General features: G+C 32.6%; 3 protein-coding genes and 1 long non-coding RNA gene across 6 annotated transcripts in view; 3 read left to right on the top strand and 1 right to left on the bottom strand.

Annotated features, from left to right (window-relative positions):
- The window catches only part of LOC106752952 (probable manganese-transporting ATPase PDR2), a 23,602-nt gene extending 19,870 nt beyond the window's left edge, over positions 1–3,732 (top strand). For both annotated transcript variants that reach the window (XM_014634730.2, XM_022777326.1), the window contains 4 exons: positions 820–971; positions 1,226–1,337; positions 1,420–1,536; positions 2,366–3,732. In XM_014634730.2, the coding sequence (XP_014490216.1) occupies positions 820–971; positions 1,226–1,337; positions 1,420–1,536; positions 2,366–3,472 (1,488 nt within the window). In that variant the 3' untranslated portion in view covers positions 3,473–3,732. The remainder of the gene's footprint in view (positions 1–819; positions 972–1,225; positions 1,338–1,419; positions 1,537–2,365) is intronic.
- Positions 3,733–12,279: 8,547 nt separating this feature from the next.
- Positions 12,280–14,814, top strand: LOC106752949 (metacaspase-5). Its single transcript, XM_014634726.2, has 2 exons — positions 12,280–12,741; positions 13,632–14,814. The coding sequence occupies exons 1-2, from the start codon at positions 12,396–12,398 to the stop codon at positions 14,537–14,539; spliced, it is 1,254 nt and encodes a 417-aa protein (XP_014490212.1). The 5' UTR covers positions 12,280–12,395; the 3' UTR covers positions 14,540–14,814.
- On the bottom strand, positions 14,624–17,112 carry LOC111241019. 2 transcript variants are annotated; one of them, XR_002666711.1, is made up of 4 exons: positions 17,084–17,112; positions 16,899–17,001; positions 15,868–16,448; positions 14,624–15,071 (listed from the first exon to the last, which is right to left on the bottom strand). It is a non-coding gene; the product is annotated as an uncharacterized LOC111241019 (long non-coding RNA). The 2 variants fall into 2 exon arrangements; XR_002666710.1 differs by lacking the exons at positions 16,899–17,001; positions 17,084–17,112 and having other exon boundaries at positions 15,868–15,979; positions 16,342–16,668.
- Positions 17,113–19,269: 2,157 nt separating this feature from the next.
- The window catches only part of LOC106752939, a gene marked incomplete in the record, with an annotated part of 19,746 nt that continues 12,712 nt past the window's right edge, over positions 19,270–26,303 (top strand). Inside the window, 6 exon segments of the mRNA XM_022777339.1 lie at positions 19,270–19,763; positions 20,011–20,351; positions 21,440–22,097; positions 23,312–23,416; positions 24,524–24,701; positions 25,074–26,303. Of these exon segments, the coding sequence (XP_022633060.1) occupies positions 19,347–19,763; positions 20,011–20,351; positions 21,440–22,097; positions 23,312–23,416; positions 24,524–24,701; positions 25,074–26,303 (2,929 nt within the window).

Genomic DNA, 26,303 nt, shown 5'->3' with positions numbered 1-26,303 from the left:
ATGGGAGGAATCATCAGAGAGTCCGTATAAAGCCATCAACATGAAGAACTTTGATCGTTGTTCTAGTTCTTCAGCAGGAGTGGAAGCAGGAGGTAATAGCTCATTAAAGTCATGCAGGAGGGCATGAACTTTACCCAAATACTCCGCCATGGGACCAGGACTACGTGGACTAACAACAGTCAATAATGATCAAATCCTTTAAAATAGGGAAATGTTATGTTGAAATGACTAGGAAGATTTTTAAGATATATTTTGTTAGTTACTATGGGGATATTGATAATATTTTTATTCTTATAATCTATTATTTACAACACCTCCCATAAGTTGGTAAGTGAATATCAATCATTCCCAACTTACCTATAAGATCCTAGAATTTGTCCTTTTGGGGGTTCCTTTAGTGAAAATGTCCACTATCTGAGGTTATATAGGGCATGTGTTGTAATCAATAGGTAGATTTTGTCTCAGTAACAAAGCTTGTAGCGTAAGTCTTAGTCTCATTGAGTCTTGATTATTGCAATAGGTATTCAAGTTCCTTGGATTAAACATAACTAAAGATATTTTTCAACTTGATCCATTCGACAATAGTAATCTGAGCTTCAAATCTTCATATTATCCAATTTTATTTCGAGTTCATTAATCTCATTTAAGATTATCTGCTTGTACAATGTTTTCTACTGATCATTGATTTTGGATACCTCTGGGTTAAATTGTTAACAGGAACTCCCCTGCTTTAGGGTGGATGTGGGGCTGAGAAAGGGGTTTTGGGATCCTTACTTAAATTAGCAAGAAACTGACTAGCATCTTCAATTTAATTTATAGGTGATGATTACCGGTGACCAAGCTTTGACAGCTTGTCATGTTGCTAGCCAAGTTCATATTATATCAAAGCCTACATTAATCCTTGGACCAGCACGAAATGGTGAGGGATATAGTTGGATGTCGCCTGATGAGACTGAAAACATTCGCTACAGGTAATTATTGTTCTTTTCTGGCTGCACCTTACTATGCATACAGTTATGTTCTTTTTTAGTTTTGGACAGGTTGTTGTTGAATGTAAGATCCCTTGGCCTTAGATTTATTACTATCTCTGGTAAACTTGTTCCGCAAAATTGTTAGGCTGGAGTTTTGCTGCCAATTCTTCCAAAACACACTCTTTTACAGTCATTGTGATTTTCTTGTTATTTTTAAAACAATTTAGACTGATAATATTTATAATTGGTTTCAGTGAGAAAGAGGTTGAATCTTTATCAGAGACCCATGATCTCTGTGTTGGTGGTGATTGTATCGAGATGCTACAACAGACATCAGCTCATCTTTTGGTCATTCCTCATGTGAAGGTTCTGATCAATGCCAAGTAGCTAGACATTAGAACAGAGTATCTGATACTGGCTTCATCAATGACAGTTGTTTTTGTCTCAGGTTTTTGCCAGGGTTGCTCCCGAACAAAAAGAACTTATCATGACCACTTTCAAAACAGTTGGACGGTTAACTTTGATGTGTGGGGATGGAACCAATGATGTTGGGGCTTTGAAGCAGGTAATGTGTATAGGTTATATTTATAACTTGTATTTTTTGTTTTTCTGAATATTACTCGTCTGTAATCAGTTTAGTCTGCTTACATATTACAACCTCCGTATCCACATAAAATTCATTCAAGGAGAGTTGTCAAAGTAGGCCACTGGGCCGTCCTTGTTGGCTGCCACCCGTTGAGCCAACTTAACTGGGCTGAGTAATGTTTCAACTCATGAAAAATGTAATTTCTAGATTAAATATGTAGAAATCTGTGAGCTAGCCCGATTCACTCTGAATATGCCTTGTCTATCTTCAACTCCATCAAAAATAATCTGGGGTTTATGTGTATTGAAATAATTGGAAAATCCATGTAATCATTAAGTCTAAGGTAGGAGGTTGAATGTTAGATTACCTAGTTCTCTATCAACGTAGCTTAGGACAACGCTTTTGATGTTTAGTCTTCCTATTGTATCAATCTTCTAATATATAAATACAGAACTATGAGAGGGGTTCTTCACGGCCTCGAGAAATATATTTCTCTGATTTAATCTCAAGTATGTGAACTGATTTTTTTTCTTAATTTTGGCAATCCGACTCATCCATGATTATGGGTTGAACTAGCTTGATTTTCAGTTTGGTCCTCTTGGAAACTGTTTTTGAATACGTAGCCACGTTACTTCAGTCTCCAATGAGTTTTTGAATTATTGTAAATAAAAAGTTATAAACATTTGTTATATGATATTCTGTTATCACTGATATTAATGTGATGCTGCTAATCATAAATTGACATTACATTGAAGTTACCAAAGAAATAATAAAGTATGCAACTCTCAAGCTAACTTTTCTGGTTTAGGCCCATGTAGGAATCGCTCTTCTAAATGCAATTCCTCCAACTCAAAGTGGAAACTCTTCTTCAGATTCGTCTAAAGAAGAAGGTTCAAAATCTGCTAAGCAAAAGAAATCTAAGTCTGCACTGGACACATCTGGAAAGAGTGCCGGTGAAGGCACTTCCAAAGGCAAAGTTGCTTCAAAATCAGATTCCAGTAGCCACTCTTCTGGTAACCGTCATCAAGCAGCTGTTGAGATGCAACGACAGAAGCTTAAGAAGATGATTGACGAGCTTAATGAGGAAGGAGATGGTCGTGCACCCATTGTGAAGCTTGGTGATGCCTCAATGGCATCTCCATTCACTGCTAAGCATGCATCTGTTGCTCCTACCACTGACATAATTCGCCAAGGTCGGAGTACTCTAGTTACTACCCTCCAGATGTTCAAAATTCTGGGTCTCAATTGTCTTGCTACTGCATATGTGTTGAGTGTTATGTATCTGGATGGTGTGAAGCTAGGTGACGTACAAGCTACAATAAGTGGAGTATTCACTGCTGCATTTTTCCTCTTCATCTCACATGCACGTCCTCTTCCAAGTCTTTCTGCTGAACGTCCTCACCCCAACATCTTCTGTGCTTATGTTTTCCTTTCTCTTTTGGGGCAATTTTCTATTCACCTGCTTTTCCTGATTTCATCAGTGAAAGAAGCTGAAAAATACATGCCAGATGAATGCATTGAACCTGATGCAGATTTTCATCCTAACCTGGTGAATACTGTTTCGTATATGGTGAGCATGATGCTTCAGGTGGCAACATTCGCTGTGAACTATATGGGTCATCCGTTCAACCAGAGTATTTCTGAAAACAGACCGTTCCGGTATGCACTTGTGGCTGCTGTTATTTTCTTTACCGTGATTACATCAGATCTGTTCAGGGAGTTGAATGACTGGTTGAAGTTAGTGCCATTGCCAGTGGGATTAAGGGATAAGCTATTGATATGGGCGTTTCTAATGTTTTTGGTTTGTTATTCGTGGGAGAGGCTATTGAGATGGGCCTTCCCTGGTAAGATCCCGGCTTGGAAGCGGCGACAACGGCTTGCTGTATCTAATTTAGATAAGAAGAAACAGGTCTAAGTAGTTGACCAAGACAAACACTGACGATGATGCATGAATTTTGCTATAGGTTTTTTTTATCATTTCTCTTTCTAGCTCTTTTTCCCAACAATCAATGAGGAATTTATCGGATGTCAAATTGTTTTTGGGAGAATGGTATGAATTTTAGAACACGTGCCCTCCCATCTATCTTTGTTAATGATTTTGTTAGCACACCACTTTTTAATTATTTTAATGCTACCATTCATTATACTGCTAAATGATAATTTCTTTAGCCCTTCCGTGTCTGATTGGAGCACGAGTTTGTTATGCTAACAACATACACGTCATTGCATAGCAGCAGAAGCTACTTTGAATACAATCTATGTAAACACATCCTATAAAAATTGCTATAAACACGTTATTTAGATGTATAAAAATGTTTCAAAATAAATGGACAAACACTGTTTTAATATTGGCAACGTTTATGTTATGTTTATATTAAGATCCGTCAATTGATCCACGTGAGTTGGGGTCCTGGTCTGGTCTTGATCTACGTAGCTTCAGGTGAGAAAAACTCAGGGTCGAAAAACCTTATAGTAAAATAGGATCAATCCATGGGTTTATTTTTAGAAGTGATAATTTATTAAGTAAATAATAATCATTTCTTTTCACTCAGTTTTTGGACCAGTTTAATTTTCTTTTATTAATATACACTTTAAAATCTTATTTTAAGTAATTAAAATAATTTTTTTATATTAAATCTAAATTATATAAGGAGCCGTGTTCTTATAATTTTTTTTTTCTGGAGAACGATTTTGATTCGAGAGTTTTATTTATTTGTAATGTCTTTTTCCTTGTTTACTTGTGTATTATATTGATTTCTCAGACATATTGTAAATAATTATAAATTTAATTAATTAAAATATATCAGTGATATAAATATTTTTTCCCAGTTATTTAATAATAAAGAATTAGTTTTTCTGCGTTGTTTGTCTATGGTAGGATAAACCTCAAGATGACCTAATTAATTACATAATAACTTCTCAAGAATATCAAGAAGTAATTCTAGAAATATGAAACTATGGAAAAGGAACTAAAGTTGGTAAAATTGAAGAATATGAAACACGTTGTTTAAAGGATTTTGCAATGGATTAATGCTAAATTGTTAATAAACATATTTTAGATTCATATTTTAATATTACCAGTTTCAATTATGTTTAGGTTAGAATATTATTATATATTTCTATAATATTTTTTAAATTTATTGACATTTTTTTTTTTGCAGAAGTATTATTTACTGCTAGTTTTCCTAACAACTTTCTACAATAATAGTATTTTTAATAGTATATTATGTTCTAGTCTTTTATATTTATTAAATCATATACTATTTTATATTTATTTATTTGTTATACTCTTAATATTCAATTACAATTAAGGTATAATTAAAAGTAACAATATTAAAATAGGAAGGTTGATATTTAAGGAGATGGATATAATAATTTTTCTTTCGGAAAAATCATTTAAGTTCCACGGTCAACAAAGAAAATAAACTTACCTTAATCCTGACCTTAACTTACTTGAGGAAGGGTTTTAGAGGTTGGGATTTTTTTTTATTCTCACTTGAAAGACTTCTTAAAATAGAATTTTTTTAAAAGTTGAATAGGACTAGTCCATGAATTATGGTCAAGTTGACAACTCTACTTACTCAATTATATTATTTAATTTTATTTAGATTTTTATATCATAAATATAAAACATTTTTAATATAAACCTTCTAAATTTAGGACTTACGTTTAATAAAATATTTTTTTGAAGCATGCGGATGTTACATTATAAGATTTTGCAATTAAGACCTTCGGTCTTAAGAAAATTAAAAATTAAGAAATATAAAATCAAATTCAAATAAATGAATAAATTGTTAAAAGTAAATTTATCTTTGCGTTCACAACATTTTTATAATCCGATCATCATCTTTTAGGGGATTATAATCTATATTTTCATTTTTCTCTTTAATAAATTAAACAAACTCAAGAAAATTCCTACGCACCCATTGTTTGATTGCTAGGCACTCACTGAAAAGCAATTAAAAGTCACACTAAGACTTATTATTATTATTATTATTATTATTATTATTATTATTATTATTATTATTATTATTATTATTAGAGGTAAAAGCTTAAAATATCTTTTAAATGTCATAAACCATTTAATAAGCACTGTTTTAAAACGTGCGGCAGAGTTAACATTTGAATTGCAAATCAAGAAAGTAATGTGTAAAATTGCTAAAGTTGATAATATAATATTTTCTATAAATATTCCTAAGATAAATGCAATATTAGATAATCATTTTATTACTTAATTTTAGGGTTTAAACATTAAATAATTAGATTTAGCTTTTAAAATTATTTTTGAGTTTTCATTTTCAGATTTAAATATATATTTTTTATAATAGGTTTTCTGGTTTTAGTATTTAATAACATTTATTAGGTTTAGTCCTCATTGTCCTTTTTTCAATAAATATGTTATGTCATATATTTCTTTGACGATGTGTGAATTGTATATCCGTACATAAAATGTCATTAAACAATAACACTAAGTAAGACTTAGAAAAAAAACTTTATAATAATTAATTAAATCAATAATAGTTAAGTTTCAAGTGTGTTGGAACTGATGAACATACTAAAATTAATTTATAACGTGCTTTATCGTAGTGTTTAATGAATATTTCGATGCTAGTTTGAAAAGCTCAAAATTACTATTATTTTCAAAATAATAAAATTACTTTTCTTTTACTTTTTGTATTTTGAAACTAAGAAGAAGAATGCGGATTGAAGATTTATTATATACACATTCTTATATCTCTTTTAGGGTGTGCTAGTTTCGAAGGATTTGGGAGAGATGATTTAAATGGATTTGAATGAATTTAAGGATAATTTTTGTTGTTGTTTTTTTTAGTGGATTTGTGGATAATTGAGGATGGATTTGGGAGTAAAATTTCTGAGAATTAGTGTAAGATTTGATTGATGTGACAGATTTAAAAAATAGTTTAATTGATAAAAATTAAAGATTACCAAAATACTCGTCGTAGTTATTAAAATAATATAAAATGTTATTTGTTAATATATATTTAATTGTAAATTTTTTTATATATTATAAGTTTTATTTTTTTTCCTTATATTTAAATATTAATTTAGTGTTTATACTTTTTTTTGAATTTTTACGCTTCAGTTTTGATATTATTTTTATTTAATTAAATCTTAATTTTCTTAAATTTAATTTTTTATTAATATTATTTAAATAATTAACCGTACAATAAGAAGGAATCTAGTGTATTTAATATATCATGTGAATTTTTAATTTTAAATCAAAAGAGAAAATAGGGTTGATGAGCCCATGGCAGGAGCGCCTCTACTAGGGATGGCAACGGGTCGGGTTCGGGTCGGATAGTGTAAAACCCGAACCCGACCCGCATGTAAAATAGTATACCCGTACTCGTCCCGTTACCCGCCGGATACCCGCATAAAAAAAATCCGCGGATTTTTTTCAACCTGCGGATACCCGTTGGATATCCGTTTCAACCCGCAATTTTTAAAAAAATAATATTTTATGATTTTTTAAAAAATATTTAAATTAAATTGAAAAAAAAAATATTATTTTGTCAAACAAAATTAGAATAAATATTTAAATAATTATTTTATGAAACAGGCCAAAAATCCAAATAATTCTTTTATTATTAATTTTATTTTTAAAATGACCAATTTTTTTTCGTAACCTAAGATTGAGATGGGCCAAGCCCAAATCCTTATTTTAGGGTTTCTCCTTTTCCCTTCCCATTTGGTACAGTGTAGAGGAAGTCCTGGCAGCCGCTTCTTCTCCAGCAAAGAGTAATCCAGTAGCCAACTGTTTCTTCCCCAGAACTTGAACAATAACCCCACACCGCAGGCTACCAAATCTTTTTTCCTGTGAAAAACGAAACGGAAAGAAAAAGGGGAAGGAAACTTCACGAATGGGCGGCCGCGGGGATCCAAGAACAAGCTGAAGCCGCCGATGATGATTACCAGGCAGAGCACCAGTTACGCGTGTTCGACATGTTCGATAGCGTCGACGTGGTAGACAGCGGCTGCGACGTGTTCAGCGTCGCCAGTTACGCGTGGCGGGCGAGATCTGTGTTTTGAGCGACAGTAACGCGAGATCTGTGTTTGGAGCGGCAGTGACACCGTGAGACCTTACGACAATGTCATTCATCAACGTGGCTTATGAAGGGTTAGAAGAAGAAGAGGTTGGTTTACGAAGGGTTAGAAGAGAAGAAGAAGAGGTTAGCTTATGAAGGGTTAGAAGAAGAAGAGGAGGTTGGCGATTACAAGAAGAAGAGCTTCAGATTTCTTGAGTTTGCGTGTGTGACCCTTCAAATGTAAATTTTAGGGTTTGAGCGACAGTTTAAAAAATAATTTAAAAAACCAAAGATAAAATTTTATTTTTATTTTTTCTAACCGGGTAGCGGGTACCCGCGAGTGCAGATAGTATGATATCCGAACCCGATCCGTTAACAAGCGGGTATTAAAATACCCGCTACCCGTTACCCGCGGGTACTAAATACCCGTAACGGATTTTATCTGCGGATACCCGCGGGTACGGATTTTTTATGCCATCCCTAGCCTCTACCCTTCTTCACCTTTTCATTCCACGCGAGGCAGCCATGGAGCAGCACCAACCTTCGAGCATCCTCCATCGGGCATAAGCCATCGCATTACGTTTTTGGTGTTGACGACATCATCAACACCACCTTCTTCTTCACCTTCCAAAATCGTGTGAGTCTTCTTTCTCCTCTTCCCCATTTTCTCCACTTGGATCGACAGAAGTCGGGACTCTATTTTCAATCATGGCCATGACCAGAACGGAGAATCAAAGGAATCAAGTATAGTGATGTTAAAATAATTGCGAAACCAGAACGAAGAAAGATGATGTTGTTGGGGATAAATTCGTAAACTAGAAATATGACGCTTCCGAGGATGGAGGAACCGAGGAGCTTGACGTGGCCGCTGTGGTGACTCCGACAGATGATGGTGAGGCGGCGGCTGAGCTTCGGGAGGTCGATTTTTTGGCAGAAGTTGCGGCGAGAGACAACAACATTGCGCGACAGATTAGGCAACACCACCAGGACGACGAGGAAGAGAGACGTGGGTAGATAAAGACTTACAAGCAGGGTACATATGTCATTTGCTAGTAAATAGCGCAAATCTCCTCTTAATAGCAAGATGAAAAAAAAAAGCTTCATCTAGCAAATCTCTGTGATTCTTTGCTTGCAAATCAGTAGAAAAGAACAACTTGTGTTCCGCAATTCATCGCTCACTCTCAGTACAATCTCTTCAAGCGAACAAAGCATTAATGTGTTTATACAGTACACCGTACACAAATAACATGTTTTACTTTTCCTTTTCCATTTTGTGTTTTTTTCAACTTTAAGCATTAGTTCATTATCTAACAAATTGAATTATTTGTAATTGACTTTTTTTCTTTTAATTATTTTTTGATATTTAAGATAAAATTCTATTTTAAAATTCACTTTTACGTACATATACAAACACGACACACACAAACATATTATATATATATATATATATATATATATATATATATATATATATATATATTTGGTACATTTTAGCAAAGTATATCAAGTTTTAGGTTTCAAAGTCTCTATTAAAAAAATCAACTTTCTTTTAATAATTTAAAATAAAAGAATAAAAAGTAGTTACTAGCATTTATTTTTTTTGGGTTAAATATGTTTTTAGTCCCTATACTTTGGGGGCGATTTTGATTTTAGTCCATTTTCAAACTATAGTACAATTTAGTTATTCAACTTTAGAAAACTCTGGTTTTAGTCTTTTTTACTAATTTTTTTTTAACTTTATTTGTTGTTTCAAGCACGTTTCTTAGTTAACATTGAAGCAAAAATGTGTCAAACAGTGTAAACAATCAAAATGCTATAATGAAACGTGTTTGAACTAATAAATAAAGTTAAAAAAAATTGTTAAAAAAGACTAAAACCAGAGTTTTCTAAAGTTGAAGGACTAAATTGTACCATAGTTTAAAAATGGACTAAAACCAAAATCGCCCCAAAGTATAGGGACTAAAAACATATTTAACCCTATTTTTTTTTTTTATTTTAAAAGATAACTACCTTCTAAAAAATATATAATAAAATTACTTATACACGTGGACCAATAATAAAAAATTTACCTTTTATTTTTTTATTTTAAATTAATTTTTAAAATTATTAAAATACTTTTCGATTTAAAATTGATTTTTTGTTTTAATAAAGACTTTTGTAACCTAAAACTTGGTATATTTTGTTAAAACGTATTAATTAAAACAAAAAGCTCTAAATTGGCAAACTCATATATATATATATATATATATATATATATATATATATATATATATATATATATATATATATATATATATATATATATATATACTTCTAGACAACATAACTCCTTCCCATATGCCATCGTAAAAGGGAGTAAACCAGTAGGTACGACTTCCATCCTTTTCATTCTCGCGGTTGTTACCCTGTTCTGCCATCGACACCGAGTGTTGAGCTGACTGCTCGGTGCGACCTCATTCTGCCCTCAGTGCCGCAATGTCGTCTGCGTGCTTCCGCTGCATCTCCTGTTGTGCATGCACCTGTATGGTCTGCGTTTGTGCTTGCATTTGTGCTTGCATATCTCTGATCAGTTCTCTGAAATGCTCGCTTTTGGTGTGGACCGCTCGCTTGCACCTTGACCAAGGGGGAAGGTACCTGCAAAAGGTACTTCGATGCTCAAGTTAGAGGTGTGTTTGAAGAGCTTTTGCTAACAATTGAATATTCAGTGAATTGTTTATCACTTTTGAGTATTTGGATCTAGTAGAGTGTGAGTCAAACGTACCTGGTTTTTGGCTTCAACCTTATATTTATAAGTCGTCTCATGGATTTGATCTAACACAGATTCAATAAAATGAAAATAGATTTACCTTTAGATTCGATTAGTTGCTCATAAACAGCTTATTAGATATAATAACTTTATTTTATCGTCTGCTGGACTTTTAGTCCAATAATAACTTAAACGCTGGCCCAATTATGGTTCAACATCAATAAAATCATTTTGACCTAGTTGACTTTTGTTTTTGTAGTGGATGGACCGAACGATCCTAAATGTTAACTGTTTAATCTCTACTAATATATATAAAATAAAATTGTTGAATTTCTTTTATAAAACCCATGTTAGATAGAAATAAAAAAATTCAACAATCATGAAATCACATGAAACATATCATAAGATAATAAAAAAATACAGATACATAAAACAACAAACCAAACTCTTATGAAAGAAATATATATCAACACTCTCCACAAAAACCTAAACTAATCTAAAAAAATGGAGTGAAAATCTATTATGAAAAAAAAAAGTCAAGAAGGATACTAAACGATACCATTTATATTCAAGCTATTTCTTCACTTTCGTATCTTTACGAATTTTTAAATATTTTTTTCATATTTTCCTAAGAGATTGATAAAGTATATGTAGAGAAGAAAAAACTTTATAAGCAAAAACACAATTATATACAACAAATCAAGAATACTAGATTGTCATAATAGCCCCGTGATATCAATTAAAGGTGTCAAATCCAACTCATCAACTCATCACCAAACTTAGGTCATTACAAGTTTGAATCAGACTCGATTAAAAAAGAAATATGTTTTTTTTTAAAAGTAAGTCAAATTCAACTTGATTCTTTTGTTAAAAAGTAAATTATAAATCTAACTCAATCTTATAAAATTGATTTATAAGATGAAGTTTGTACCCATTTATATATTATGAATTGGTTTTATCTCAAGTCGATGTAACACTTCCAACACACCCCACTGACGTCAAGATATATAAATCTCATGTGTGGGACTAAAAAGTGGATGATCCAATGGTGGCCTGATTACGAGTTAAAGTCTATCCTAGAGAGATTAATGTTTAATGGGTTTATTGTTCCACCCGTTATCATACCAGCATTGGATCATCCCTTGCCTAGTCCTACATATGAAATGTATATATCTCGAAGTCAAAGGGTGTGTTGGAAGTCTTACATCGACTGGAGATAAGGTCAATTCAAAATACATAAGTGGGTGCAAACATGTTTGTTAGGTCTATTTTCCACTCACTATAGAAGCTGATTTTTTAAGGTTGAGTTAGACTTAAAGTTCTCTTCTTAACATAATATCATAATTTATGTCCTAACAAAATTTTTAATAAATCTATTGTTCTACCCACTATCAAACCATTCATTACCTAGTCTCACACACAATATATATATNTATATATATATATATATATATATATATATATATATAATAAAGTTTTTATATTCCACCTAAGAGAATTCAATCATTTTTATTTCTTAATTGTATATTATTTAATGAATTAAGTAAATCATTATTATATCATTAATGTTATAAAAGTCTCATTAATGTTATGAATTAAGTAACCCATCTCTCTCATATTTTGCAAATTGAATGCAAGTTTAGAAGACTTAATGTACATTTAAAGTGTGAACGGTTTTTATATAGTAAAAATGTATGCGTGGAGATTTAAACTAAACCACGCATAATGAGCTCTAATAATAATATTATTAATTTCGCTAGTCAATTTTTTCAATTTCCGACAAAGAAAGAAAAAAAATTATTAATTGACTATTTATTATTTATTGAGTAAAAAAAAACAAAACAGTTTTAATAAAAAAAAATACGTAATAGAAAATTTAAAAGATGGCTTAGAATTTGTGAACAGTTGTTTTTGTTAGAAAAGAAAAAAAAACCAACACTCTTATTTGTTTCGTCAATTCTGAGGTAAAAGAAAGTAAGAGAAAGAGACAGAGAGATTCACACACCTGGTTTCAATTTCGGCTGAAAAACTGAGAGAAAGTTGCAATGGCGAAAAAGGCAGTGTTGATCGGAATCAACTATCCGGGCACCAAGGCGGAGCTGAAAGGTTGCATAAACGACGTGTGGCGGATGCACCAGTGCCTCGTCGAGCGTTACGGCTTCTCCGAAGACAACATCACCGTGTTGATCGACACGGACAAATCGTACACAGAGCCGACGGGGAAGAACATCCGGTCGGCGTTGACCTCACTGGTCCGATCGGCGGAGCCCGGAGACGTGCTCTTCGTACACTACAGCGGACACGGAACGCGTCTTCCTGCGGAAACGGGAGAGGATGATGACACTGGATTTGATGAATGCATTGTTCCTTGTGATATGAATCTCATCACTGGTTGGTCAACGTTTTTGCATGTTTTGACGTTTTTCTTTTCAAACGTTTTCTAAAATATTTTTATCCCGTGCAAAAGTAAATAAATCTCGATATATAATCTATTAAATTTTGAAAGTTATTTTCGAAACCAAAAATAGTTAACTCTGCTGCAATATAATTTTTCATTTTCTTATCTGTTTTCATCTTGTTTGATCTCTCTAACTTGGCCTTTGGTAGTAAATAAGAGGGGAAAAAAATGAGTGAAACTGATCTGCTATTTTTTTACTTTATTTTCTTTATTCATCTTGTTATTTTTCCTTTGTTTTCAATCAAACATTTTTAATTTCTGTTATTTTTCACAGACTTTCATATTTTTGTTTCGTTTTCATCATTTCTATTTGCCTAAAAGAGATAGCTTGTGTATTCGTAAAGAAACAATCAGTACTGAAAAAGAAAATATTAATTTATCCTTTAAAGCAGCATGTTTTGCAACTTAGACATTTTTACGGTCTTTTGTTTTAATTAAATGATCCATTCAAATTTTATTTTTGATATTCCTGTTTTTTATATGCGACGAAGAGATCAGGAAAGAATACGCGTGAAATACACTTAACATTTAGGGAACAATTATTGTAGGAAATAGTGCAGAATGATGATGATATTATTACTTTGTAACGGGCTTGGAGTTTTTCAGAAACGAGTCAAAATTTCAGAAACTTGTGCATTTTAGTCACAGAAACAAGCATTGAAACCACGAGTCATGATTTTTCTCAGATCCACTTTTTTTCCCGTGGGAAATCCGTTATCAATTGTGGTTATTAGGATGCTTTTTAGTAGATCTTTTTTGTAAGAATATTGTGCATTGGAACAGTTTTCCGGGAAATAATAAAGTATTTGTGTACATTTAACAGATGATGATTTCAGAGAATTTGTTGAGGGGATCCCTAGTGATTGTAAGCTCACAATAGTATCAGATTCTTGCCATAGTGGTGGCCTAATTGACGGAGCTAAGGAGCAGATAGGAAATAGTACGAAGAGAGATGGGCAACATTCTGGTTCTGGCTTTGGTTTGTCCAGTTTTCTACGTCGTACTGCCGAGGATGCCATTGAGTCTCGAGGAATTCATATTCCTTCAGCATTGCGCCATCATAGACACAAGCATGATGATGAAACTGATGATAGGGAGATTGAACTTCCACATGAGCAGTATGGCCATGTAAAAAATAGGTCATTGCCACTTTCTACTGTCATAGAGATACTGAAGCAGAAAACTGGAAAAAGTGATATCGATGTTGGGAAATTGAGACTTTCACTTTACGATATTTTTGGGGAAGATGCTAGCCCTAAAGTAAAGAAGTTCATGAAGGTTATATTGAACAAACTCCAACATGGGGATGGTGGAAGTAACAAACACGGTGGAATCTTGGGGTTGGTGGGTAGTCTTGCCCAAGAGTTTCTCAAGCAAAAGCTGGATGCTAATGATAATGGATATGCAAAACCTGCCATGGAAACAGAGGTAGACAGTAAGTATGAAGCGTATGCTGGATCAACAAACCCTCGTCTTCCAGACGGTGGAATTCTGTTGAGCGGTTGTCAGACTGATCAGACCTCTGCAGATGCAAGTCCTGCCGGTAATGCTGCCAATGCTTACGGAGCTTTCAGCAATGCAATACAGGCTATAATTGAGGAGACACGTGGTGCAGTCACAAATCAAGAACTTGTTTTGAAGGCAAGAGAGAAGCTGAAGAGAGGAGGTTTCACCCAAAGACCAGGACTCTACTGCAGTGATCACCATGTTGATGGTTCTTTCGTGAGCTGAAAAGTGTTCATCTAGTGCAGAAAAAGAGAATAATTTGTGATTGGTATGGCATGCTTGTGCATTACTATGTTTGGGAAATCAATGTTGCTCAAAAGGAATATTTACTTCAACTATGATTTCAGTAATCATTCGTGATATCTGATACAAACTAGTTCAGATTGACTGGACTATATGTGATACAACCTAGCTATCTACTGTTTCGCTTTTTCAGTGAATCATCTTTACAAATATACAAAATCGAATTACATCGCTAAATGGGTGACAAAACAATACTAAAATTGAGACTGCACAATTGTGTTGTGGGTCGAAGAGATTGAGTCCTTCCCCTCAAAAAAATTCTGCGTCAATGCAGACCCTTTTCCAAAAAAAAATAAAAATTAATTGCTTCTCGACATTCGAAGACACCAAATATCAGTGGTAGCGCAAGCAACTTCCAAAAGGTGGTACCGAAATTCAAACTTCGATAAAAAAAAAAGTTGAGCAAATCCTACTATCACATGTCAATCATCAATTTCTTGAACCCATGCTAAATCTGTAAATGATCAGAAAATATTCGGTTAGATTCTTCATCAAATCGACAAGAGAATGCAAGATCAAAATAGAGAAAAATTCATCTATTATTCCTCTTTGCTACACTTATTTATACTTCTCAACGATCAGTACCACAGAGCTTGCAAACCAAATGACATGTCGAAATTTTCCTTTTAACCAGCAGCCTTCCATCATAAATAACATCTAAATCAGTCAATTTCACCTAAATTTAGATCCTATGACTAGGTATCCATGTATACCTTTTCACGTTAAATCCAAGATACCTAAATTATATGCCTTGCCATAGAAAATGATCTCTCAATTTCACCAATTCATTTTCAGCACATCTGCTAACTTCTATTCATTGTACTTGATTATGCATAATTGAAAATTAGTTGATTCCAAAGATCTCTCGGCAAAACTATACCAACTACATGAAATACACGTTGGGATACTAATTTTTTCATGTTGTTTAGCAAGTAAATCCACAACCAAGGTAAAACAGGTAAGTGCCCTAGGTTGACCCCTTGATGCATTATTCCCTTTGCACAATAACATGCAATGTGCATATCAAGGAGGTTAACTTTTTTTCAAACAACTATATGAATGAGTCCAGGCAAAAAATAAACATTATCCATCATGAAAAATCTTCAGTCTTAAACTCAATCCAAAATTGTACCCAAGTCTAAAAAATCGCTTACCAAGCACATTTACAACAATTATATACATTTTCTATCTCAATGTAGGTAAATCATGAGCGCATATTCGGAAATGAGGATGTGTTTTAGAGAGAGAACCTTGAAGCACAGTTTCCACTGCTGCATTAGGAACAAGAAGCCCAACAATACGTTGGGTGTCCACAGTAGTTTCAATGCGTACAGCTCGTAACCTCCTATGGCTTAGACGGGCCTGTACAGATTTTGTTCTGCAGTTTAGTTTTCTTCAAAGACAAATATGTTTAAGCAATTTCTTGAAGTACTATCAATCAAAATATTATATTTAGTCACAAGTAATTGATAATGATCCAACAATTCGACAGTAAAGAAATAAATTCTAACGAACCTCGAAGGTTAATGTACACTCGACAGGATATGTGTGAATAATACTATAAGAAATCATATCAACTGATATCATAATCCAACACAATCTGCTAGATATTTTACACTGCAAACCTCATCATTACAAAATTCAACTCCAATCACCAGTTTAATTAATAGGCCTTTTTCAATAAAATGTTTTAGTGCGTGGCAACTTCTATGCTGCAGAAGTACCTGTTTCGAAAGGGCTTTTCTACGGCTCCCCACACAGGAAGGATGAGGCCACCCAAGACATTTACTTTACAAAAGTTGCCAATCTTACAATTGGGACCATGCATACACTGCCAATAAATATAAGAAGTTGCATTAGACAACAGAGTGAACAAGAGTACATGATTGTTTTCCCTTCCATCTAATGTTTTAGCAGGTTAACATGATAGATTTAACCTATTGAATGCAACGCCAGTTCAGAATACATGAGAAGTTGATCTAAAGAGCAAAGTTCTTGGAGCATTTGGTTATGAATGTTTACTTTGTCCCCTTGTCTTTTTCTTTTATGACTTTACTGCTAAATTGGTGAGTACAGAAATAGACAGTTAAAAAGGAATGATAACTTTAAATTTATACCATCATTGTTCGTAACATATAAATAAAATGTTCTAATAAAACTGGCATCTGCTTAAACAGTCACAAGCTGTCCTTGACCATATTTTGTCAAGCGTCAAGATTTCAATCACATCCATTTTTTCCGAACAGGGAAAAGTAATGAAAAGTAACTTAAACAATTATACCTATTTGGATGAAACTTCATATTCCTCTTCCCAACCAGACTGAGCCTTCTCTAAAGACGAAAATTTTCTATATTTACTTTTTAATTCAGACAGAGGCATCTCCCTGTATATTTGAGAGAAATGGGGGTTAAAAATACAATTAAACTGAACAGGTCAACAAGGCCTGATTACTGGGAAACAGATACCTGTTTGATTCTCCAACAGGGGGTCGGACTATTTTATACATACCCGAAGCAGAGCTGGAAAATAAAAGGTAATACAGAGAAAATCAGATCATTAAAACAATGTGTGGGGAAAATCTTCCTATCCACACTCAACCCACACAAATACTTTCCAATTCATTGTGGGTTACCCACACAAATAATATTACTTTTCAATGCATGAGTGAGTTATTTTCATTAAACCTTAGCAACCTTTACAAATAATAAAACTGACGATAAAATATCAACTTACCTACAAATAAAATCTCCTTATTCTATCATAAAATAATATTCTACCTAGATAAACCAAAATCATAACTACTATTCTTATTTTATCTGTATCAAATCAAACCAAATATTACTAAACCAAAACTAATAAAATAATATATCTCTAAAATTTAAGTTTATCCCAACAAACTCCCCCATAAACTTAAATTATTCCTTTATTCTCCCTTCATTCTTCTCTCCTTCATTCTCTCTTCTTCATTCTTCTCTCAGGATCATCTATGGCCTTGAGGTTCATGCTTGAAATATCAAATAAAGTTAAAAAAATTTGGTAAAAATGACTAAAACCAGAGTTTTCTAAAGTTGAAGGACTAAATTGTATCTTAGTTTGAAAGAGAGACTAAAACCAAAATCGTTCCAAAAGTATAAGGACTAAAAACATATTTAATCCTAACCAATATATTAAACTATAGTAAAATTTAGTTATAATATATAAATATAATTTCAAATAGACATAAATTTGTACTACAACATAATAAAGAGTTTTAGAGAGGTCATATTATTTAATATTCCTATTAGGTTAGATAAAAAAAAAGTATCTTGTTTAAAACATCAAAATGAATATAAAATCAAAATGAATATAATAGAAGAGTTGGAAACAAAAATAAATAATTATAGTTTCATTCATATAATACCAGTTACTATTACTTTCCGAATATATAGAATATATAAATATGTTCAAAATATTAAAATAATTAGTTTTTAAATTGATTGATTTGAAAATTTTGACAATAATTATCTAAATAATAAGTTTTAGAATTTATTTTACCTGTTTTATTATCATTATTTTACAATATTTTATTTAATTTCCATTTACTTTAATTTGTTACCGGAACCTACAATAATATTAAACACATATATATTAACATAACATAAACATTTTAATTATTTTAAGTGCATTTCTTTTGGTAGATTTCTAAACATAATATCTTTAATATATCTTTTTATAACATTTATAATAATTAATTTTAATTGTATTAGGTTAAATTTGTTATTTTTATTTTTTATTATTTACACTGACACTATTAAAGTTGCTTTGGTTAAATAGTGTTATATTTTAATATTTACATTGACAATATTATTAGCGTAAACAAAATTTATAACTTATACCTCTAGAAAAAAAAAATTGATACAAAACAAAATTAAATAAAAGCCGAATCTAACATGTGCACAAAAATTAAACAAGACCCATAACTGAAAGAAAAGGGAAGATTAGAATGAAGATATTAGAAGAGTTGAAAATGAAAATAGTTAATGACACTTTCTTTCAGAGAGTACCAATGGCACAATTACTTTCAGAATATATCAATTTTTGTAAATATTAAAATAATTAGTTTTTAAAAAGCAGTTAAAAGATTAAAATTGGAAAAACAAAATGTGTACACTAAAAATAATATTTTCTCTTTTGGTACACAATATTTTTTTTTTAGTTTTGCTCTTTTAATACTTTCTTTTTAACTTTAGATAAAAATTTATTTTCCAATTTTATATTTTTAATAATTATTTATAAAATAAAATCCATTTACGGAATAAAAAATTCTAATAATTATTTATAAGCTATAAAATAATTTTTATAAATTAAAAGTTATATAATATTTTTTATTTTAATAATTAAAAATCATTTTATAGTTTAATAAGAAAAGTATTATCAATATTTTTATATGAGTTTGTTCTTATTTTAATATTTTTATTATAAGAAAGAGAAATATAAACATGTATTTACACTAATAATTTAATATTTTTCCTATGGTTAAAAGAAAATAAATTTTCATACTCTACCTAAATAAAAAACAATTCCACTTTCAATTTTTTTTTTATTTTTATTTTTTCATTCCTCTTCTTTTTATTATTAAGTCTAAACATAATACCACGCCCTAAATTCTCGTATAGATAGTTTCAATTTCACTGAGTTAGTCTTGTGTGTTTGTGCGGCGGTCTCCTTCGATTATTTTTTTTCCCGCGAATGTACGGTGGTCATCCTTTCCCTTTCCGAGGTGGTCATCGACAACCGTCACCACCGCCGCACTCCGCCAATGCTCCAAACTCTAACAAGTTCTTCTTGCAACCGTCGCTGCCGCAGTATCCTCTCCCCAATCCCACCAACGCCTTCTTCCATCAGCCACCGCAATCTTTCTCATTCCCCAACACCGCTCGGCCTTTTCCTCAGAACCCGCCGACAAACCCTAAAAATGCAATTGACCACGCTGAGCGCGCCGCATCCGCCGCCTTCAGCGCCGTCCTCGCTGCTGGTGGCTCGGTCTCGGCATGGGAGGTCTCCCAGACCACTCTCTCGATGCTCCAAGTCGATTCTTGGAACTCCTTGGGCATCAAAATGCAGCAAGTACCCTCCCTTCACCGCATTTTGATCACCGAAGGCAAGGTATGAATGTTATGTCATTACATTTAATGTCACATCACTAGTTGGGAATATTGAATATTAGTCTCGTATAGTCCCAGTTTTATGTAAACTAGTAAAAAGTTCAAGGACCAATTTGAAGTGGTTTTTGAATATTTGCAGACTACTCAATGCGATTTCCACTGCTTCTAGGGCTTTTTAGATACTTTTATACTATTTTGGTACTTTTTGAGTAAGAAAGGGGGGTTATTATGTATTGGTTGATGTGCAGGTGAATGCTTTTGTCCATTGCTTTGTTGGGGTCCGGAGGATCACTTCCTTGTATGATTTGGAAGTGGCAATATGCAAGAATGAGGGTGTTGATAACTTTGAAGCTTTAGGATTGGGACCTTTGTTGCAGCATCCTTTGGTTATTCATTATTTCTCCCTTCGCTCTGATGTAACCCAGGTGTTTAAGATAACGAGTGAGGAGATAATTCAGTTTTTGAGTGAGTTTTTGGATGCTTCTACATGTGACAAAATTATTAAGGTAGAACAGTTTTTGGATTTTATTGCCAAGAAGCGATTGGTTAAATGCAAGGAATGGCTTGGGATTCGGATTCAGAACTTGGGGTATGTTATTTCTTGTTTCACTTACATGTTAGTTGAAGTGTATTGTTCATAAGTAGCATTAGAATGATGAAGTGAAGTGTAATATGTTGGAGATTTTTCATGTGATACTGATTTGATTTACGCTTCTCACTCCTCAGTAAAATTGATGACATGGGAGATTTGATATAATGCTAAGTAAACAAGTGTAGTTAGTTAGCCAGCAAAATTCTTTATAGGTTTAATGCGTGGATCAAAATTTAATATTCATAGTATCAGTGTTTATATTGGCATAATTTGCAAATGAATTATCTGGTTTAGCTCTCATGGAAGATTCTTCAGTCCATTCTCATAAACCAACTTTTGTTTAAGCTGATTGAGTTGTATGGTTATGTCATGCTGAACACACAGATCGAAAGGGGGAGTATTTTATATTTTCATCTTTGAATGTAACTTTTCGTCCAAATATTTTTAACTGGTTATTGAAATTATTTTATTTCATACCTTCAAATTTTGGGACTCATACAAACTAGTTTAGAGTAAGCTCTACAATTTGCTTCTTGCTGGATCAGAACCCTTTTTCTTGAAATTGTATTTTGCTGTGCTTTATAGCCTTTACTTTTTAGGCAGTAGTTGTAACGTGACTTTTTTTGCAATCTTGTTTATTAAGTAAGAGATATTGTTGTGTCTATTAGTAGCATTGTTTTTGTTTTTATTTTTTTTTCTAGCTTTCTCCCTTGTCTTATTTTGTTCACATCATGTCAATGCCAACAATCATTCATATCTCCATTTTCCCGTTAAATTTCAGTGATTGAGACATCTTTTTGCTGGACTAATTATATTGATATGTATTGAAGTTTCTAATGTTCTGTATTGAGATTTGAGTATAATTTTTCTACACAAGTTTTTTTCTGAAGACCAAAAGTGTGCTTGGACAGTTCACTATGGCAACATGCATTTCTATCAGCAAACAATAATCTCCTCCACAACCTTCTTAAAAAGCTCACGGAGTAGAGAAATAGTTGCTTTTATGTTTTCTGGGGTTTTGTTCTCTGTTCTGTGTTGGGTTTAGAGTGGCTTTCTTATCCAAATTAATGTTTTTATAATCACAGGATGCATATATCTGCTATACGAGAAGCTAGAAATTCCGAGCAATCAACATTAGAGAAACACTTGAAGACCTTAAATTTGAAGATTGATAAGTTTGGGAAGCGTTCTCTCTCTTCCTCTCAGAAAAAGCAGCTAGATGAACGTTTTAATGCAATTACTCAGCGCATTGAATGTTTTTCTCCTGTAAAAAAGTCTTTTTGTGGAAAGCATATAAGATTTATGTCATCAAGCTCTGAAGATGAAGATAGTGATTCTTCTGCACCTGAACAAAGTAATAACATTATGGGTAACCAGTCAAACCCATCACCACAATTCACTAGAAGTTCAGAAGGAGTAAGTAGTTGTCCTTACCCATCTGCAACTGAAGAGATGGCACGACTTGGGGTGAGGAGTGATCTAAGTTCTACAAGAAAGGAATTCTGTCAACAACCAAGAAAGAAAAGGAAATTTGAAAATGTAACTTCTACAAGATCTGCTGCTTATAAGTTGCAAAAGAGAAACAGACTCGGACGTGCTGTAACCCCAATCCATAATGGTAAAAAAACAGACAAAACCAAGGTACCAATCAATATGGAAGGAGATCTTTCAATCACTAATGATTCTTTGCACTTGTTTGTCACAACCTGGAAGGAGGCATGTTTAGAGCGCACGGTTGATGAGGTATGTGCTAAAAAGATCACTCAAATGAGATGATACTTTTTTATGTTTTGTTAAACGGGTTAAAATAGTCAGAATGTTCAGTAAATAACTAGTCTTGGGGTCTCTGGGAGTCTTAGGCCCTAGCAGGAAACAACCTAGGATTTTGTCTGTGGTTTTTATATTATTGGGATGCCTGAGAAATTCATTTATAAGGGAAATCTATTGCAAAATTCAAATGATTTACATTTTTCCTTCCCTCATGTTAACACATTTCTCTAATAAAAGCATGCACATTCTGGTTCTTTTTTTGTGAAATTGCTTACATCCCTTAATATCTTTCATCATTTACTACTTTATCAGCCTAAAATTTGCATGCACAGTGTATGTCATCTTGATAAGTACTAATTTATGTATCAAATGGGTAAAGATGAAACAATATCAGTTAACAGATAATATTACTTTTTAATGCACGACGACATGTTTTTAAATTTTCTAATTTTTGCTGGTTTTTATACCAAAGTATTTTCATTTTAGTTTTTTCTAATGGTATGCTGTTGTTGAAGCAATTAATTAGTTTTTTGTTGCTTGCTGTATTTTTTTTTCCTTTAGAAAAGTAGAATACACTATTTTCACAACCATATGCAAAGACCAAAGATCTCAGTGGTATAGTTTTTGAATAGAAAAAGATCACCTTATGCTGACATACAAACAACTTTGGTAGACTATTATTTTTGTTTTTGCGAAGTGGATTTGTGCAGAGAGTTGAACCAATTTATCATTATAACGGTTGTTTTTGGAGGATTATTGAATTAAATTTATTTATTTGTTTTATTATGGAGTGATTTGGTTGTTGCCTTTACATGGAGAGCAATGCCAGCTTTGAAATATATTTTCTTACTGTCCTCTCATTACTTCATTGCGATGATGTAGTCTCCTTGTCATCTTCCTATGTGGCACCCTAGTTGTTCATATTCTGAGATGTCAATGTGGTGTTTTCTCATTCAATTAATGTTTTCCTTCTCTTTGATCCCTTTCTACCCAAGGATGGCTTATCCAATTATGCTGTACTTTTTCTTCTTCTTTTTCAACTTCAATGAACTTCTTTTAGGGAAACAAATACTCTTCTATGAATATTATTCATCAACTTCAGCTAAGAATAGTTTTTGCAGAAGTATACTTGTTTTAGATATGTGTAACATAGGTGTAACAGTTCTTGATACAAAATTAATATGTAGGTTTTCGAGAGGATGCTTCAATTCTATAAAGTAAAACACTGTCGCTGGAGGAGAATAAAAAATTTGTTCTCATCATATCCTTTCATTGGGTTACTGAATGTTGCTGTAAGCTTCCTTTTATTCATTCCATTATATTAACTTTGCATATGTAGCTTTATTTACTTCTTTTATGGTATATTTACTTCTTTTACTTTGTTAGTTAATTAGCATTTTAAATTTAGCTCTAATCCCCCATTTTCACTTATAATGAGTTGGTGTTAAGAGATGATTGATTTTGTTTGTTAATTCGGTTCTATATTTCCTTGTCATAGTAAGCCTATTAGAAATAATTATTTCTTAATGAGAATCTGATATTATTGATCTGAGAATAATGAACAAATATCCTTCTTAATTCGGTTCTTAATGCACATTATTCTCTCATCACCTTTATTTATAACAACCAAATGTTCTATAATAAGAAAATAAAAATATGTTGAAATAAATAGGAAGACTTAAAAGATATTTTCTCCAAATCAATATGAAGCTATCAAGACTATTTTTTTTTTTTGAATAAAATGCTATGTACAACAGCAAGGTTATTGATTTACTTGCTATAATTATTTAAGAATATCTTTAGAGCTTGTTCTATTCTTGGTTGCAGGAATTTGATAGTTTTAGGATTTCACAGCTTTTTGGGATCAATGGTTGAAAAGATTTTTGATGTTGATGTTTTTTGTTTTCCCCTTTCTTGCACATGTTAGCTAGTGTTTCTTTTCATAATGCATTAGTTTTCATGCTAATATTTATATTCTCAATTATTAGTGTTATATCTAAGTCAGTTTTTATTTATTTTTAACTTTGTACTAGCTATGCCACTTCAGCACTGCTCTGTACTCTTTATTCAGTTGTTTGTAGTTATTTGGAGGTTACACTGTTTTGTAATCATGAATAACCGTTTTGTAACCGTATGTAATTGTCTTTTCCTTTTTCCCTATTTGTAACGTGTAAAACACTTTTTTGAGTCACAATATACTACATGAATTTTCTGTACGTTCACCCAGTCACAACACTGCATATTCATTTGTTCAGATTATGCCTTTTCTTTTTTTGGTCAAACTCTAATATCTATTAATATTGCTGGTTTATGTGTCTTCTTTATGGAACAGATATAGGCTTCTTNGTAAAAATGTATATCATCATATGTTGAAATTTTCTCACTCTTCAATGCTTTAGGTTTCATTTATCAAGTCTGGAATGAGGAACAACATGTATGATACCTTCCAAGATATCATTGATAATGAATTAAATAACTCCCCAACCAAGCGGTCTTCTGAACATGAGACTATTGATGTTGGATCATGCCAGGAGAAAGTGCCAGTCATAACAATGGATAACATAGAGAATGCAAAGTGTGAGTGTTTTTCCTTTAATTGAAGCTTTGGTTGACATATTTTGTAGTTATATTCTAACATTGACAATATGTACCTTTATACTTCAGTTTCCATAAGTAGTCAAAATCACATATACTACAATGAATTGCACTTGGAACTTAATACAGCTTAATCTGCTGAATATTTTATATGCCTAATTTTATATTGGAGTTGTATGTTAATGATTTAAAATCTATTTGATGAAAACTTTAGAAATTTAATTTCTTTTCTTTTAAATTCCCAAGGATACGATCATTATTGTTCTAGGTTTTTTTTTTTGGTACTTTTCCTTATTATGTATGTGATCTTTTATATTGTTGGTGACATGGAAACTTCATTATTGGATGTCACAGGTATTTCTTCTGGTGATGTCATCACAAAAATTGGAACTTATTTTGACCATGACAATGAGATAAATAGAATTAGTAGCAACTCACTAATGCAATACAGAATTATGTTGTTGAGGAAGTTTTGCAGCTGTGAAAATTGGTTGGCAAAGGAATTTGGTATTAAAAACTTCGATTCTCTTGGTTATGGAGATTTCATATCATTCCTAGAAAAACACATTAACCAGTTGCCTCATGANCTACTGAAGTTGTTTGNTGGNGATAGATGTGAAAATTTCCCTTTTGGNGCCTGCATGTCTACAAATCAATTGACTGCTCTAGTATCTCAGGCTCTTAGTACTTTGTGGGAGAATGAAATAGTAACCAAACAAATGCTATCCATGCTTCTTACGAGGCAGTTCCCTTCAATTATGTTTGATGTTCCTCCAAATGACTCTTTAGTGAATCTGTTGAATGCTGTTCAGGGGCATAAATCTTATGTGACTTCAAAATGTGTTGTATTTTCGGCAACTATTACAGGAAAGAACTATAATGGAGAGTCATCAAGTGATAGCGATAATAATTGGTCAGAAATGATGACTGACAGGACTGAGATGAGCCATGCAAAAAAAAATGAAAATGTTATGGCAAAAAATGCTATTGAACTCTTTCTCAAGTCTCCGATGTTGTCTGATTTGAGCAAGTGGTCTCATTGGGATCTTAGGTTTGCTCCCTTTCTAGGTCCGCTAATATCATGGTTGTTGAATGATGTAAATACCCAGGAATTATTGTGTTTAGTTACCAGAGATGGAAAGGTGATACGGTTAAATCATTCTGCTTCCTTAGACTCTTTCCTGGAGGCCGCACTTCAAGGATCCTCTTTCCAAACTGCAGTGCATTTGCTGTCTCTGATCTCACTTGTAGGGGGGGAAAAATATGTTCCATTGTCACTTTTAAAATGCCATGCTTGTCATGCATTTGAAGTTATGTTCAGAAACACTGTTGAAGATGTTGAAGTTAGTGATGATGGGAATGCTCTCTATCAGTCTGTGGAAGCATTAAGTAAAACAAAAATTTTAACTGAAATCTCAAATGCTAAAATGGGAAGTGAGTTTAGCAAACACANACGGAAAGTGAGTAAAGTTGCATCCATTCTCTCAAGGTTTGTGCTTGATTGTCTTGGTCACTTACCAGCAGAATTTCACAGTTTTGCTTCTGACTTGTTGCTTTCTGGGATGCAATCTGTTTTCAAGGATG

Source organism: Vigna radiata, unplaced genomic scaffold (assembly GCF_000741045.1).
Source record: "Vigna radiata var. radiata cultivar VC1973A unplaced genomic scaffold, Vradiata_ver6 scaffold_129, whole genome shotgun sequence".
Taxonomy (NCBI): domain Eukaryota; kingdom Viridiplantae; phylum Streptophyta; class Magnoliopsida; order Fabales; family Fabaceae; genus Vigna; species Vigna radiata.
Note: the sequence above shows the minus strand (reverse complement) of the source record. Positions and strands in the feature narration are given on the sequence as shown.